The 18,684-nt window shown below is 40.1% G+C and overlaps 1 protein-coding gene across 3 annotated transcripts in view; it reads right to left on the reverse strand.

The window, feature by feature from the left end:
- The window catches only part of DLGAP1 (DLG associated protein 1), a 265,714-nt gene that overhangs the window by 63,665 nt on the left and 183,365 nt on the right, over positions 1 to 18,684 (reverse strand). The window contains exon 5 of one of the 3 annotated variants that reach the window (XM_072851300.1): positions 14,050 to 14,075. The exons of the other annotated variants lie outside the window; for them this stretch is intronic. Coding sequence (XP_072707401.1) covers positions 14,050 to 14,075 — 26 coding nt within the window. The remainder of the gene's footprint in view (positions 1 to 14,049; positions 14,076 to 18,684) is intronic. 3 annotated transcript variants of the gene reach the window in all.

Raw genomic sequence — 18,684 nt, forward strand, 5'->3', positions numbered from 1 at the left:
TAGCTCTTCTTCCTATCTTTTTCCCACGCCTGTGACTCTGGCAAATGACTCAGTCACTTAAAGGGCATCACATACTTAGAGAGCTTCCTAAATTGGTACCTGCCAGATCTTACTTAACATAGCAGGCTCCTGGGACATAGAGCTGGGACTAAGCCTGTTGGAAAACCAGCTCAGGCTATATGCTTTTGCAATCTGGTGGTAATAAAATCCAGCAGCATATCTCCTAAACCTCTTCTTCAGACTGCTGACAGTTCTATGTGTCTAGTATGTAACTGGCTTCAGACAAAGGGAGGTAAGCCTGTAGAGTCAGAAATAAAAAACACTCACTAAACCAGATGCATTGCAGCTATCGTAGTTTCCACTTATTTTTGCACATCTTTAATAATTCCCAACCTGAACTGGGATCAGCTGACTGGCTGTAATATATAACAAATATGTTAATGTTTATATATGTCCCTAGTTTCCTTCCCCACATGTACACATTTGAAAAGCCTCGTGTTTTGCAGCCTTCACCCAAACATCTGCAATCATTTATGGAATAAAACAGTCTGCCATCTCAGCCTAGGTTTTTCAGTGCACACTACAACTCATGTCATTTTGGTATTCTGGATTTTCAAAAGAAACAAATAGGTTTCCAGGCAAACCACATCACAGTGGTTATCAGTTCAAAGAGCCTCACTGGCTCAGCAGATAGTGCTGTGTTTCATCACGTCTTCCTGAGGTCAGGCAGGGAAATGCTAGCCCAGGAATACACATCTGTGTGTATACAAATAGCTTCAGTCTTTGGTTGTTCTCCCCCCGACTGCCCCCTGAAATAATCCTCTGCACAGCACAAGAACTGTCAAGTACAGGCTTGGCCAAGGATAGACTTTAATATGAATCATGCTATGTTCTGGAACGTGGGTGTTTTGTACGTCATTTTAGGGATGAAGGAAAATAGACTGACTGAAACTGAAATTGTTACTGCACTATCCCATCACCTTACTATGAAAAGGTCCCTCAAACTTATTTACAAAAGTGTATTCTGCTTACATTTTGTCTTTCCTCTAGCCCACACCACAGCTAGGGTGAGAAATAAACTCCCTAATGATCCCAGAGCGTGGAAGTAAGACTGGATACAGGATGGACCACTTAGACCTTTGCTTCTCCAATTTGGCAAAAGAAGCTAGACATGTTTTGGGTTCCCAAGAGGACCCCGCATGGATCCAGGCTCCAGTGAGTGACAGATTAGACTGGACACAGCAGAGGCAAAGCAGAACTGCCTCTGGGGCTGCTCCCGGCTAACCTGAACATGTTTTCAGTTAGTAGCCTCGGGCAAATCCTGGGCTGATGCCTATGCAACTTTTCTGAAGCAAATTCTGCTGCATAAATGAAACGAAGGTGTTGCAGGAAAGAGGATGAGAGCGTGCTAACAGCTCAGCATTGGTAGGTATTGATTAAACACTTTGCTGACTAATCCTGACAGGCTACCAGTGGTAAAATTACATCAGACTTTAAAGACATCCGGTAAACTTTCTAGACAAACATCCTTTATTAAAATTAGAGGAATAAACTGGTCAGGGGACTCAAAGGAGTACTGAATATTTATCCATACGTAAACCCTTTGGAAAAAGACGTTACGCTAACTTGGTAAATGGGTGTGAACCTAGCTGAGCTAGGGAAAACATGGTGTAGGAGACACTGTATTTTAGGTAGATGAAGTATATGTCTGGAAGGGCTACAGTTTCAGAAGACCACAAACATAAAATTAAGTGTCCTAATACCTTGATGTAAAAACCTAAGCTGGAAATGAAGGAAATGCAAAAGTTGGCTGTAGAGAAAGACACATATGACTCAAGAGATTCACCCTTAGAAATCAGTCCCTGTGTTGTCACTGAGACTACTGTCCAGTGCTTCTCTTCCCTGTTTGCAGTCTGACATACGCAGGCACACACTGCGGTGACTAAGATTCATTTATTGTAGGTTATAAGTCCTCATGAAAAGGCCCCAAAGGGTGGGTGTTGTTCCAAGTACACATTCAAAAGCACAGGTTTCTAAAAATGTATTATTAAAGAGGAACTGTAAGAGCTTTGCAAGCCATATTTTCCCAAGGGCAAGCTGACCTTTTTTCCTTGTTCTTATCCTTGAGGTGTGGGATTTCTTTTCACAGACACATATCCTGAAAGATCCTAGTGAGAAATGATTCTTCACATTACAAATGCCTCCTCTGCTGTCTGCACACGCTGCCTGGCAAAAACTTCTGAGCTTTTAGGTAACATAACGATTACTCCTGAGTGTAAGTCATGCTTGGCATTGCAGATTTTAACTGTTTGTAGTGCCTGGTTTTACACAAATGTGAGGGCTCCAACACTTTAGAGGATTTGTCCTTTCCACAGGCATGCTTATCTGATAAATAAATTTAACATTCATAAGCATGTGACCTTGCTATTCCTTTTTGACTTGAGATGCTAGTCAGTTTTGGATTAGTTGGTTGCTATTGCTAGGAAAGGTCTGTGGTGATGGAGTAAGCATCAATCTTTGAATCTTTGTTAACAAAGTATAGAGGGAGTCTGACTTCCTTTGACTCTGCAAGAATCAATGGGACAAAGATTTCTGTCTTGCAAATCTAATCTCTTATCAGCACTTACTTTAACCAAAATAGTCACTCCATATTCCTACCCACCCTCAGTGTCATGCCCTGAGGTTTTCTGTGCTATAGCTAGCATTTTTGATGTACACATCTGAGTTTCTGTTGTTTCTGTCATGCACCGATAGGTAGAGCTCAACAAATCAATGCCCCAGCTCTTGTGTTGGCTATTGCACTTTGTGTTGGCTATTGCACTTAAGAGATATTCACCATGTTTTTATGTTTTGGGTGATGACAACATATTACTTCAGGTCTATAAAACAGCTTGTTTGGGATACCTGTACTCAATGGAGGACAGTTGCTAGGCCCACAAACTCCTGTGCAGATCCTCCCCATTCCTCAGCAAGCCACTGTTCTCCAGGCCAACCAGCAGAATTCGTCATAAAAGCTACTTTACAAAAAAATAGTTTCCCTTTACCACAGTGCTACAATACTGTTGCAGAAGAAAAGAAATACCTGCACTACTCAGGAGTTGTGGGCAAGTCACATAGAAATGTTTTAGCCTCACGTAGAAATGTCGCATGGAAATGTTTAAAAGTCTATAATGAAAACGGCCGTAATGAATGGGCTGTTCACAAAGGATCATTTCAGCTCCTTTCAGAACATGTATTAAAGACAAGGGTTGACAGTAGTTGCCTTCAGCGGTAGTACCGATGCAGATACCTTACCCACTTCCTGCCACTTCTGCATTGCTACTTCCCCACCTGTACCAAAACACATCAGTTGGATGGTGCTGTCAACCAGATCAGGTACATGACACACATCACTGCTTTTACATTCAGGTTTTTTTTCCCTTCCCTTCCCTTCCCTTCCCTTCCCTTCCCTTCCCTTCCCTTCCCTTCCCTTCCCTTCCCTTCCCTTCCCTTCCCTTCCCTTCCCTTCCCTTCCCTTCCCTTCCCTTCCCTTCCCTTCCCTTTTTTTTTTTTTTTTTTTTTTAAAGCCTGATTCACAGCACAGCTCCAGAAAATAGCCATATTAGCAGAGTTGGAGGAAGCAATAAATTGTGAAGTAGGGACAGAGATAACATATGACAGTATCGCTTCTGAACATAGAGCGCTGTCACTACAGCCTAACTTTAAGTACATGGAGGAGCCCCTGTCTTTACAGTGACCATGAGAGCAGCCCAGGGAGATTTATTTTCCTAGGCTGAAGTTGGCCTTTATATATAACCTTTACTTCTCTCCATATTGTAGGAAGATTCAAATCTATACCTGATTTTTACTTTCAAAATCAGGAGCAATGTATTACCTTGCAACCAAGGAATCAGACCTGAAGTCACAGAGATACTGATATTTAAACAGATTTACAAACCCAAACCTAAACGTTTGGTCTGCATAGGGGTTTCTGTGAATTTTACCAGGCAGCTATCCACATCATTAAATACCTGAATACATTTCTCCTCCTCTACATTTATGTTGGTGCAATTAAGATGAGAATTTTATTCTAGTTCTCTCAGGGTTCTTTTCTACCTATTGGAAGAAAAAGATTTACTGCCTGGATAGTTTATGTATGGTTCTGATTTAATGAATCAACAATTAAATACCCACCTCTAATAACGCTCAGATCTTTTAAAAGATCTCTACAATGCAAGCCATCCACCTGAATGTATGAAGTGTCTTCTATGCTCACTATTATAACAATGCCAAGATTCTCTTTTTGTGCTGGTGAGCTCTGTAAAGCTGACACACCTAAGAAGAGAATAGACTTATCTCCATTAGATCTTACACACCTGCAATATAACTGTAAAAAAAAAAAAAAAAGTTTTGTTGCAGAATCCTTCACCTTGGCAGCATTGTAAAAGCCAGGGGTATACAATTTAACATCAGGCTCAGCCTGGATTTACTTTGATATTCGTTAATGAAAGGATGATTTTTACAGAATATCCTTTTGAGAACAGAAGAGAACTTTGAAGTCCTTTCTGCTGAAGAGACAGCTGAATTGTGTAATGAGCTGCTCTTCACTTCATATTCCACAGGTGAACTTCAGTGTGAAGTTAAGCACCATGTAAATAATAGAAACTAAAAGCAGTCAGTGCAGAAGCATTAATTACATGTGGGAAAAAAGCAGAGAGTGACTCTCCATTTTAGTTTATTGTCTTGGAAGTTCAGCAGTGAACTGGAGAAGCTTCCCACCTGCCCCAGCATTGTGTGAACCATAATGGAGTTGGGTCAGTTTGTTCGTTGAAATGTTTTTCTAAAATATACTAGCATAGTTCACCTTGGGGCTGTCCGCGTGTTTTCTTTCAATCAGTTACTGAAAATCGAGCAGTTGCAAGAAACTCTATATGGAGAGTCCAGGGGATTCACTTTTCCTGGTCCAGGCCAGCTGAGACTTCATGGGCAGAAGAAGGACAGACTTTTAGCAGGCACAAAATACAGATATAGCTGCTGAAAGGGCAGCTCATTTCTAGTGAGTAGATAACCCACTTGCTTCTTGCCTATCTGTGTGCCCAGATTTGCTTCCATGGAAAACCAGGGCACCTGGGGAGATGGCTGCATCCTGGTCCCTTTCCAGCACGCAGCACACCTCGGGACCGGGACTCTCAGGGTCCAAGGACTTTACCAGTTCAGACACAGGCACTCTGATGGAGGGAGGGCATGTATGGATGGACCAGGAGAAAAAACTCATTTAATAAACAAGTGAAAATGGTTATTTCTTATCTCCTGCTCACCTGGCTCTGGACACTGAACTGTAAGCCTCTAGTATTGCAAACAGATCTTGGAAAGTTACTGGACCGTAAGCGGGTGTTATGCAGCAACTCCTTGGTACAAAGAATCAGTACACTGGAGTCAGCACTGAAGAGCGATGAAGAACGCAAACTCTTTCAAACATCACTAGAATGAACGGTTTCGCCACTCACATTTTTTAGAGTCATGTCCTCTGAACTTTTTCTTTGTTCAGAAAACTCAGTCACGCTATTTACAAGTTCCGTATCCCGAGGCTTTCCTTTCCCAGATCTCCAGTAGAACAATAACTCCCTCTGGTGTTTGCCTGCTATTGTTACTGCCTCAGCCACAGCCCTGGGAAGCCCTGCCAGAGGGTGTACGGACTCGAAACCCTCTTTCCTCGGTCGATGGTATTTTAGGCTTTGGGCAAAGGACAGCGTGTGCCCATCAGGCACACGCCGGCCCCAGAGGCACTCACGTCTGCAGGTGAACATCACTGCATCATGAAAAGCGGATTGCCAAACTCTGCTGCTGCCGCAAGGCTCACGGTGCCAACGACTTGCTAACACGCTCCCTGCATTTATTTAGTTACATGAACAGTAGGCTTATTGCAATGTCTCTGGATGCTTTATTTGCTGAATGCTGGAACTTACCAACCCAGTCCCGAGAGGGTCAGGATACATATAGGGATATGTCAAGAGGCTGGATGATAGTTCAGAGTTAATGAATTGCTGTGCTCTGCTCTTGGGACAGACAATGTGGAACTGTCATTCAGCTGCAAACTTATTTACGGGAATGCTGTCACAGATTTAAGGCTCAAATCTGACCTACAAGTGAGTTTCAAGCTAGACCTGCAGGCAGAGGAAGCAAAATGGGATGCATGGGAATTAAGCTCCTGTCTTTAGGGCTAGACCTTATCTACTATTGCCATAGTAGTGCTGATTGTCAATTTTTTTAAAGCAAAATTTACAAGAATATATAAACTTTTAATGTTAAAAATGTATCACATGATAATTTATAAGTAAACACCCAATAAAATTATTTTTTTTCCTGATTTTTGCTGTAACCTGTTAATGAAAGCAATCTGCAAGACAAGATGAAGGAAACTAAATGTTTGAGATACGCCTTTTGCCAAAGAGAAGAGGCTATTTTGCTGGGCAGTTCAATAGAAATTCCTTCCAAAGAATCATGTGATCATTCAGCTGGGTGCTCTCTCCAACCACCCCACAGGCTTTTTATATTTGACCTAAATGTCTGGAGTTTTTTTTTTCTTTTTTTCGTCAGCATATCACAGAACAGGAATCTGTAAGCTGATTATTGTTGCTGTTAATTCACTTCTGAGTGCAAACATCTTTGCATATTTCAAACACTGGTGTATAGAGCTGAAATCAGAGAAGTTAAAAGAGCTTGAAAGCTCATACTAAATCCTGACTGTCTGGCTCCCTCATCCTTGTTACAAATAGCCCTGTGGCAGAAGGCTCCCTGATCAAGGCCTATGGTGTGTAACCATACTACACCTTTGATGTAAAACAACTCCCCTTTAATGTGCTGTAATCTCTTATTCCCTTTGTCTCTCAGATAATAATCCTCTTGCATGTGGTAATCCTCAAAATCACATATGCTCTTGAAAGCTTTTGTTTTGGAAATTATTCATATCCATTTTCTGGGTCCTGGTGACTAAATATTACAGAAAACCTGATTCTTCTGTTTTTGACCAAGACAGTGTGATTTCTTCATATTCCACATTCACTGCTTGGCTGTAACTGGGTCAACAAAATGAGTAAACAGTTTCTAGTTGTCCAGCAGAACAGTAGTGTGCCTACTTTTTGTTTGGTCAAGACAGTGGCACAAACATTTCTCGGAGAGTTAACAGGAAACAAGTGAAATGACATTTTCTATTTGGGTTGTAGAACAGAGAATTAGATGGCTAATTCTATCTCCTCCTGGACTACTAAAGCAAGCTAGTAAAAGAAAAATTCCCACCTCAGCAGTAAGAATCAAGACCCCTAGCACTGGCACCTGGCCATTTACAAGCATGCTACTGGCTACTCAAAGTTTCGTTATTGCAAGGTTAAAAGTTTTCAGATATTGCCACCTTAAATCAGAGGTAGAGGTTGAGACTAGAATTACTTCATCAGATCAGCATGTTTATTTAAATGATCTAATCGTGACAATAGGTGATGACTTTAATGTGAGTCTCATCAGGTCAAATGTAAGATCCTAAATGACATAAACTGCATTAATTGCAGGACATGATGAATATTAGCCTAAGAGTTCAAAAAAATCTTTTTATTTGATGACAAATGTGCCATAAGGAATTTGTAGCAAGCTAGGAGGAGTGCTGAGGTACAGCTTACAATGATACAACAGCACAACCTGCTGATCAGACCATCTCATCTTGTCTGTCCAAGCCCAGCCAGCTTGCTTTGCTTGCTCCCCAGAAGACAAAGCACAGAAATTTCTCCAGGTTTGCTTTTTAAGGAGGGCAGGGTCTGCTGCTGGCAGAACAGATCCTGGTTGTGCCGCTGAGGTCTATGGGTGTTTTATTCCTTTTGCCCTTCTTGGGAGGTGGTCCCCACCGTCCTTGGGCATGGGGATCACCCATCTGCAACCCCTCTGTGTTGGTCTGTCCTACACGTTGTCCTCCCCTCTCCTGGGCCAGCGGGCAGGGTGAGGGATCAGCCGTGGGCTCTGGCTCAGCTGCTGATTCACGACAGCCACCCTGAGGATGATGAGTAAATACGCCTGAGCTAAACAGCACAGCTCTCTGGCATCCTGAGTTAACATTTCACGGTGTTCGTCATTTAATCTTATGACTACAAGAGGCTTAAAGTTTCCCCTGAAGTTCTGTGAAACTCTCATCCTCATACAAAACCAAAATTACCTTGCACTTATTTCATTCAAATTATAACCTATTCCTCCTGAGTCAAAAACCTGAATGCAAACTCCCTAGTTTCAAGAGTCTGAGGGAAGGGGTCTTGGTGGTCTCTCAGCCTAAGCGGCTTTGAACTTTGTTGGAGGTTTAGGGATGCCCCGCAGACCTACAGGTCCTTCTTTGCAGTGAACTGCAGTAGCACATGTGTCGTAGCTCAAAGACTGCCACCCAGGCGTAACACGAACAATAAATAGTACTGATAAACACTCCAAGCTGAAGTGGGCTGCACGTGGGGATCAGGCAGTACTATTTCTAAAAGAAAGGCAGGAAATTAGGCTCTCTTATGCCAGTTCAAATGTTTACAGTAAATCAGCAAAATTAATGGTTCTAGCAGAGAGAAACTCTACTCTCACTGAGAAATTCACTGTACTCCAAGCAAACTAGCCAAATATTAATTTCCTTACAGCTGTTTTTGACATTTAGTTCCTTGATTTGCCAAAATTAAGTCAGCTGAATTTTCTCATGAGTGCAAACATTTGTGCTGCAAAAAATAAGAAACTCAAGTATTTAATCCATTTTTAGGAAATAAAGTTAACTTATCAACTATAAGTGCTAATCTTCCCATTGCACATGAAAGTCCAGAAACTCCAGATAGATATAAAACACTTGGGTAACTTGACTGTTTGCATGAAGTTTTAGATTCTGAACATCGAAGGCAAACACCTGTCAAAAGGAACCAGTTCTAATTTGGCGAGTAGAATTAAGTCAGGTAAAACACCAAGGTTACAAGTAAGACTCCTAGGAAGACACTAAACAAAATTTTTCGTGTAAATGCTGTCTCGTCCCACTCGGTGGGTTGCGAGAGGGGTGAATCTTCTCGATTCCCCGATGGTTTGTGTACCAACAAAGGCCGATCTCCGCTTGACAGAGCCGCGTGGTCGGTTCAGTCTCTCACAGATGCATCAATGCATACAAAAAAGAAGTAACCTCATGTCCTCCATTCCTCTCTAAGGAGGATTAGCAGTCCACCTGTCATGGGGAGCATGCTTGCTCTCTTTAGTCCTCATCTAGGTGATGACGAGCAACTCTAGTTTGCCAAAGCTTAATTAAGTAATCACTTTGCCAAACTTTGTTAGCAGTGTATTGATTAGAAACACACAACTTCTAAATTATGAAATGTGTTGCCCCATTCAGTTTCTGAACTTTTAAAATCAGTGTAATCACTCCTAAATCACTGCTTTAATGTTACTTGATTGAAAACTAAACTACTGAAGAGCTAATAGTTATAATTAATACTACTTTTCTTTCATCTTAATTCTTAATTGAAATTAGATTAAGTGAACAAGAATTAAAATAGAAGCCAATGTAAACCCACTGAATATATGTTGTTACTATGAGGAGAAGAAAACTTTAGTGTTAAGATGAGAAGCTTAATGTTATCAGCACTTACAAGACTGGAATCAGAATGTCCAGATTAAAATTCAGGCTCTAATTCCCTTTTTATCTCATCTCAGCTTTCTCATCAGTGATACAGAGCTAATAATCCTTACTTTTCTCATTCATGGATTGTTTCAAGGATGAAAAATGCAACGTCAGTGTTGAGTATTATCATAATTAGTTTTAAAAGTATGAATGAAATCATGAAGATAGATCATAAAAGTAAAGAAATAGGGTATTTGAAACCGTAACTGCACAACACTGAGTTCATTAGGAAATAATAACAGTCTGATGAGGAAAAGAAATGAATCTTTTTTTCTTCAGTGGCAAGGAAAGAAAATTCCAGAAATCACCACATGACCTTTTTTTCCACATAATTCCCACTAAACAGGTCCATTCTGAAAAGGTTTATAGAGTAATTTTTGAGAGTTAAACCTATTACAGGTGCAACTATCTTTTGATGTAGGTATGGGTAGAGTCCAAGATTTTCACTTTATAGAAGAGTGGTTGTACAGACAAAGAACAGGAGTAGGGAACTAGTAAAATGTTGTAATTAAATGGATTTCAAAACACCTAGTGATACATATAAAAGAAACTACAAAGCCCTGTTTAATTACCTAACTGTGTTAAAAAAAAATAACCCCTCCCACTTAGAGAATTCATGGAGAATATAAATGGCATAGTGGCATCACTAAGTACAGAAGGGAAAAAAATCTCCTTAAAATATTAAAATTAATGCCAGCAAAAATCATCCATTACAGTTTAAGATAACATATGGCAAGCTTAATCAGCTTATTATTTTTCCAAGTCATCAGTGGAACAAGATGAATGACAAAACTTAGAAGTTACAGCAATTTTAACAGTTGCTTGTAAACTAGTTTAGCTACACTGCCTTAAAAAGTGTGTTGCTATATATCAGGTAATGGTCTGACTCCTTTTTTCACATCATGGACATCACCTAGTTACCTCTTCTCTATGGTGGATTTTCAGGACTCACTTCACTGATGAACATGGGAGTAAAATGCTTTGGAAAATCTGGCCCTTTAACTTTTTTACTCCTAATCTCAGCAAAACTTCACACTGACAAGCGTGTGCTTATCATTCAAAACAATGTCACTTAGTGGCCATTGGTGGGTTTCCTCTCAGAAAAGACAGTCAAAACCCAAATCTTACATTTACGTTTATGACCAACACACAGAAATTCCAACCCACTTCACACTTCTAGGCATTTCTAAATCAATATGAAGGCTTAAGCTCCAATGGGATTTTCAGTATGAATTAATTTGTTTGGGTTGTAGGACACAGAACTGACTTAGTTATTCTTTCAAAGGCAAACTCAAAGCCATCTTATATACCTTTCTAAAAAAACTTCAGGAGCAGTTAAGTGAATCAGGGATACAACATGGCTAACCTACTGCAAGGTGTATGCAAAGGTCTGCCTTTGCACATTGTTATTTGCTATGGAGATGTGTCAATGCTTTTTATGACCTGAGGATCCATCTGTATACTGTGTAACATGAGGATGAGACCAAAATGACAGAATTTGAAAAGCGACTGTAAAACTCTCAGATTTTGCATGCTGACACCCTTACTTGTGTGGTGCTACACCGTTCTGTCCTGTCTGATTAAAATCTGGAATAATTTTAAAATGAGCCAACATGACATCAAATGTACAACACTATAATACCATAAGTGTGTTTTGTTTTTCTGCAGAAAATGAATCCTTTATTAATTGCATTCATGGTTAATATGACAGTTATCTGAAGAAAAATATTTTAATGATAGGCATTGGTCTAGATACTCAGTTTCTACAGAAAAACAAGGAAGAACGTATGATACCATTTGGCTGTCATAAAATCCATGAAGATGTCATCCTTTGTCATTTCAAAGCAGCTTTAAACCCTTCAGTTAAGACACGCAGGTCTATCATTATGTCAAATCCCAAGCTTTTAACACCAAACACATGATTAGTGTTGTCAGAGCTGTCAAAACTCAACAACTTTGGCTGATACTAAATGCAGTAGCACCGACTCGGTCGTCGGCAGCTGGTCGGTTCTAGCGGTGCCCGCTGCGGGACCGGGTCAGGATGCTCCTGGCAGCCCCCTGAGGTGACCTTCTGGGCTTTCACCTTCTCTAAAAGACTCTGGGCAAGCCTGAGCACAGGGTGAGCTTTCTTGATGATGGAGGGGCAGTGAAGGGATTTAACAGGTGGCTGGTTGCTTGACTTTCTGTTTAATTGACCATCTTAATGCTGCTGAGATCAAATTACATTGTTTACAGTGTGTTATGAAACACTACTTTGGACAGGGTATTTTTCATTATTATTGAAATCAAGTAACTGAATGCAAAGGGCAGCTGTGCAAGAAACATATTTTGTAGCCAACACCGTATTGTATTACATTACACTACCAAAAGCACACAACGAATGTCAGATGGTGCAAGTTTTCACCGGCTCAAGTCTTCTGTAGCTGCATCTTTCCTGAATGAAGACATATTATGAGAACAACCAAAAAACATTTGAGAGTTTCAGTTTTCAAAGAATGATTTCTTGTATAGTTGTTATGTGCCCAACTCTATATGGCTCAAGCTTTGAAAGCACAAAACCAAATATATGTATAAAACTTATGGAAGCTTTTCATGCCAGAAATTGATAATTTCAACTTTGATACATCAGGTCCTTACAGGATTTGAAAGAAGCAGCTGCACAGAACAATTAGGCAGCTGGAGATCAACCCTCTGCAGTGATATAAAGCTCCAGTTTCTGAGCCTGCAGGGATACAAGATATCAGATTTTAAGTAGTGACGTCTTAACATGCAGAAGAGCTGTCACTGCTGTTTTCGGTTTCAAGAAAGGAAATTATTTCTGGGGGTAAAGCCAATTCTAAAGAGGAAACATTTTGGGGGTGTATCAAGGCTAAAGCTGGAAACTCTTTGAAATGTCAAACATGTTTGAAACAGCATAGTATTAAGTCTTCCTTTTAAACATTATTGCTACATTTACCTTTTCTGAAATACTTGAGTTTTAGTCTTGTTTACAATGTGTTCTAGTGCATTTGTGTGTGATAACTCTTACAACCCAAAGGCAAAATGGTAACAGCCTGTAGGATCACTGTGTTCAGGATTTTTCAGTCTCTGCCAATTTATTTTTAATAATAGCTTTTTTATATTTGTAAATTTATTATGATGATTCATCAGCCCTGTAGGCCCTTTAAATACTGCACAGAGAGCATGTAGAAGTGCTTTACATATACCGACACTGAATTCTGCAAGTGTTCAAAAACTGGGGGGACCTCTCTCGCTAGCCAGGTACTATAGGATCCTCAGCAGTGCTTAGCTCCATTTGCATCTTCTGCCTATAAAAGAACTCCATATGATACTTGAAATTACTTAGAGTGAAAACAGCGACCCTCAGTATGAACACGAATGGTTACAAAACCCACATATGGGAGATCCCAGGGGAAAATGCACACACAGGGGCATAAGCTACGCTTTAAACTAAATTTGAGTTAGGGAGAAATCAGAGGACAGAAGATTAGGTATAAAATGTATATTACATATTTTTCTATATAATCAATATAGCCATACATCTGCACAGAATACATAAGCCTTCCTAGAGGATCCTGGAAGAACAATAAATGCCCTGTACTCAAAATGTAAAAAATTACAGCCCTTATAAGCCTTAACTTAGCCCCCTCAGCTATTTCTTCACAAAATGGCTACTAATTCAGTACACAGGACAAGCAGTGCTCATCTGATCAGCAACTCTGTCATTCATGGGGTTTTCCTTCTTGTTCAATGTGCAGTCCCATCATAGATCTACTAAACACGGTTCACACTACACCCAAAAGACAGAATTACTATATTCTTGGTGGCTAACCTTTTCTTTCAGAAAAAGTACTGTATTTTAAAAGCACCCTTCTGAAGAAAAAGAGGGCTAATTATTCCCATTTCAGAGGTGGAGAAATGAGAAGCAGAACAGTGAAATTTAAGATTACCTACAATTTTTAGTGCCCAGTCTGAGATGTTATCTAATTTTCCAGATTACATCGCCTCCTACATGCAAGGGAGACCTCCCTGGGACTTCAGTTCTCAGCACTTCCACAAATCAAGACTGCATCTCCAGTCAGAGACCTATGAAACAAGGATCTCAAAGCAGGCAGACGTGTCCCTGCCCATGGCAGGAGGTTGGACTAGATGATCTTTAAAGGTCTCGTCCAACCCAAACCATTCTGTGATTCTATGACATCTGCAGGAAACGGCTTGTTTAACATCACACAGGAGCTTTGTGTCAGAAGCAGGGCAGAATCCAGCTCTCCAGGGCAGCTTTCCATGGGTTTAACTATAAGACCATTCTTTTTATTGCTGCAGTTCCCTGGTCTTATTTGGTACACACCTTGCTTCTGCAACAAATGAACCTTGGCCTCAGAGGACAACAGCTTCAAAACATTCAACAGCCTTTTTTATTTCTATGCTGTCTTGTTGAGTCACTTGGAGTTTTCTGTATTTTAAAAACTAACTACTTCAGGTTATAGTCTGGAAAAATGTATCTTTTTGAATTTAAAAGCTTTTCTGGGTCTTTTTGGGCTCACTACGAGGAACAGGCTGAGGTTGATCTACCTCAAAACATCAACAGTTGCCTTGCTTTGCCAGTCACCGCCCTCCTCCCTTTTAGTCCCAGGCTTACCACAGTGCCATTCTGGCTCCTCGTCCATCTCAGAGTCATCAGCAGTTTATAGGTATCCTATGAGGTGACTGCTTTGTCTTCCTGACACGTTACTCTTGCAGCTCACCAAGAGAGTTTGCTTAGGCAAAACCTTGGCCAATATGAGCCAAGCCTGAGGTTTCAGGTGAAAATCTCAACACGGGCTTTTTATTTAAACAAAGTACATAGGCATGGCATGGTGTTTGAGAGGTTTTTTCCTCAGCATGTGAAGATCTTTAGCTTTGGAAAGAAAACCAACATTCAACATGTTGTTGAATATGTTATGCATTATCCTTCTTTTTTAAAGATGACCATGGAAGACAGTAAGTGTTTGCATTCTGCTTTAGTCTCTTCACTAGAAAGCAATGCTTGCTGCAAAATAGCTTTAAGGGAACCAGGCATCCATACATTAAGTGAAGATCTCTGGAAGAAATCATTAGCTATTTGCTTTATGTGATCCCCTTTGTTCCAACATGATATGCATAAGTAAAACCAGTTGTTCTCAGGTCTCGCAAAAGTGATCTCCATCTGCGTCAATGGGAAAGGCCAGAGAGCTGTAGCACTGCTTGGTAGGGCTTACTGCTGATGCTAATGAAGGACAATCATGTCAGAGGAGGAAGCAGCCACTTCTCATTTTGGTCATTGGTCTTTAGGAAAGCTATGACCCAGATTTGCAGTTACCTCCAAAACAGTTCTCATTTATTCATTTTTAGTTTGAAATGATCTTTTGCCAAAACCACAAGCATGTATACTTCAGGGGAATGTGAATTCAGACTGGAATTTTCTGCCTGGGACCAATTTGTACCCTAAATTAGGGGTAGAAGCAATGGAATTGATTGATGCAAGTAATGTAAACAGGAAGATCCATGAAAAAGTCTTTCAAGATTGAATGAAGCTGACAAACTAAAAATTAACAAAACCGAGGCACAACAGTAGCTTTCAAGAAAATAAGCATTGTTTAGTAATAAATTTGCAAACCTCTGCAATAGAAAGGGAACATTTCAAGTAGAGCACCTGTTGAAGTATTTTATTAGCCTTTCAAATCAAAAACATAATTTCACATTCTTTGTTTCCAGGATCAGATGTCAGTCTCCTTGGAAGCAGGAGGTGCAGCAGATAATGCCCTCTGTTACACTTTCAACAGTGCTTGCTAGTTGTTACTTTCCAACCACTTCTTTCTGTTTTTCTAAATGTTGTGAAAACAGTTTTCATTTTTGCAGATGAAGGGAATGATGGTATCAAGGCAGTTGCATGATTTCCAGAAAAGTGAAAGACAAAGGGCACGCTGATGGGGTTCATGCTGTGCTGCAGTTCACACCCAGATGGACTTCACTCCTTGGAACTGTCTGTCCTCAGCACTTGCTGCAGCTGTGAAATTCAGAGCTGTGCCTTGGCTGCTGCTAGCTATGGCACGGCACGGTCACACATCACAGCCCGTGAAGCACTGAGGCTATAAAGGAACTGGCGCTAAGCACACCTGCATGGTATTTTTGTGATTTCACAGATATCCTCAGCTGCTCAACTTCAAAAGACATGAAATAATGGATTTACTTCTGATATCCAAAGAGGATAATCTAGGATGTATTTATTTCAGGGCAAAATTCACTTTGGCTACGGAAACAGTGTTGCCTTCGGTATTCAATAAGAATTTTTAACATTTCAGTTAGAATACATAAAAAGAAAAAAGGGATTAACTCATAACTTTTCAGATATCAGAACTAGGCTTAATTCATACTACTGCTGTTATTATCAACCTAATTTTTGTAAAGGGAATTGTATTTAGTTTAAACCTATTTAACAGTTTTGTGTCTTGTGCTGGAGTAGATCCTTATGGCCAATTGTGACCCATTAATGAGATGAGGGCTCCCTGAAGGCACCAAATGAGATAAATCAGCACATGCATATGCAGTTATTAAAAAACTTGACCCTGTGCCACACAGTCCATGCATCTGAATGAAATACAGGCCTTACTTTTGCCCATAAATTTTACATTTTTCAATCTATAAATTGAAAGAACAAAATATACTGTAATTGTACTGTATTTGTAACAACTTGTTCAAAAAGAGATTTTTGTAAAAGAACAATCATGAAGTGGAATTGAGCCAGTCAGATTACTGGCAAAGCTTCCTGCTGAATATGATTAGATAAAGGGAAAACGGAGACTGGAGAAAATTGATCCTCTCAGCAGAATTTGCCATAATTATATGCAGGATGAGGAATTAGTTATTATTCTGCTGTTAAATTCCTCAAGTGGCCAGAAGGAACACTCTTGCATAATCTGCTTTTTTGATCTAGTCTATGCAAAATGAAGATCCTGTTAAGAAAAATGAAGATGTGGCTGATCAGGGTCTATAAACCTGGTAATTTTTCTCCCTAAAGGTTAGCAGTGGAAGGATGTATTGGGATTGCCTTACCAGCACTTCTCCAATAGCCCACTAGCTTCTGTTTAACAGAAGTTTTCATTTCAAGATGTAAAATCATTGAATTTCACAGATGCATTCATCCTGGCAAGTTACAATGCAAAAAGCCTCTACATCTCAAATGCTATTCTTGTAAGGCAACCTCTTTGCAATGGTTCATTGCTAGCATGACCTGAACTCTGCCCTGTTGCAAGAGCAATCACATTGCGGTGAATCAAATTCTTGTGTTTTTACTAACAAAACAGGACGTCTCTGATTGTGAGCTTCTGCTTATGCAAGGAACTCATGGCTTGGAGTACAGCTTTCTCATTGCTACCTAATTCAAGTGGAGGCAGTACTAATAAGTTGAAATAATAATTCTGAGAAGATGCAAATGACTCATTAACACAAACAGAGAATATGTAGCCTAACGAGAAGGGGGGATTGCCCTTAATGTTACTGAATGCCATGAAATAGCAATAATGAAATAGTGATAGGTTGGCATTGCTGGCCCATGGCCTAACGGCTGAGTTAGGTAACAGAGGAACCAGGAGCACAGCTATACAAGTGGAAAACTCCCCCATGCTTCTCCTTTCCAAAAATCAGAAACTGTTACATAATTATTCAAATTAGCAACATGAAACAGAATCAAAGGAAAAGGAAACAAAAGCAAGAAGCTCTGAAAAGGGACAGCCTGTCTGAAAGGTAATTATATACAGTTAAAAGAATAAGAAAAAAAAGCACTGTGTTTAGTATGCATCTAGATTAGCAATGCTCCTTCCTTAAATGCAGTCTGCTTTGCTAATTCTCCCCATTTTTTTTATTATAGATGTTGCAAACATGATGATTTTATAGTTCATTACTGGGTGGGTGATCTTAGCTGCAATACTACTACAAGCCACCCATATCCAGTCTGCTGCGATGGCCTCACTGTAATTCTAACCGCTAAAATAATCATTAATTAAAACATAAAAAGGCAAAGAAGGAAAAAGAAAATCTGATTTACTAGTAGGGGCCCAGAAAAATCTCTCAAGTTGTCAGAGCTGTAACACTGTCATCTCCTTTTTGCTTCCTGCAGCCTCCCAGGTAACCTATTCCCTTTCTTCAGCCAGGAATGACACTTGTCTGCTGGAGCTGCCCAGTTTGTCCAACAGCACATTTGACTGCGAATGCACAGAGTTCCCCTTCGTGCTAACCAGAAGGATGCAACTGGGAGAAACCAGAAAATTAACATATAGGCAAAATTGTCAGGAAATGAGTGTTACAGCCATGAGCGATTAATACGTATGTGCACAGCAGGGAGAGTTGCAGACCAGTAACATTATGATACAAAAATGCATTTAGCAGATATAAAATATGACTTTAATGGATATGATTCCAGAGAAAGCAGCTGTATTCAAGAGGTGGCTGTAGAGGTGGAAGTTCAATTAAAGGCCATGTAACAACAACAGCTCCAACTATCTATATGCCATAACCGATGGGCAAAGGGCATCTGGGACACTGTCTGGGAGTTCTTCCTTAGAAAAGCCTTTATTTATTCTGTACGTACCACCTGACCAGGCGCAGAAAATACTTTTATGATGTCATGTAACTTTTAGATATTCTAATTTGCATCTTTAAAATGGAGGCAGATTAGCAGCACATCTTTAGAGTTTGTCTCAGAATATATAGTTATGCACTACTGGATGGTAATCCCTCACTTTTTTTGAAAAAGTCAACCGCATAGTGTCGGTTCAAGAAAAAGCCTGTTGTTTGACTGTTTGCTGGAGGTGTTGGTGGCTGACAAACTGAAAGACATCTGCATTTTTCATAGGCAGGAAAAGGTGAAAGATAAAAGTCTATGTAATGAAAATAAGTATGGAGACATCATTGGTTTTCTCCAAAGCAGTACTATAGAATGGTTGGAGAGCCATTATGTGTAAAAATCAGAATAAATGGCCTAGGCAAAATGGTGACTGACATGAGTGTCACGAGGTCAT

The sequence above is a fragment of the Ciconia boyciana genome, chromosome 2 (assembly GCF_034638445.1).
Source record: "Ciconia boyciana chromosome 2, ASM3463844v1, whole genome shotgun sequence".
Taxonomy (NCBI): domain Eukaryota; kingdom Metazoa; phylum Chordata; class Aves; order Ciconiiformes; family Ciconiidae; genus Ciconia; species Ciconia boyciana.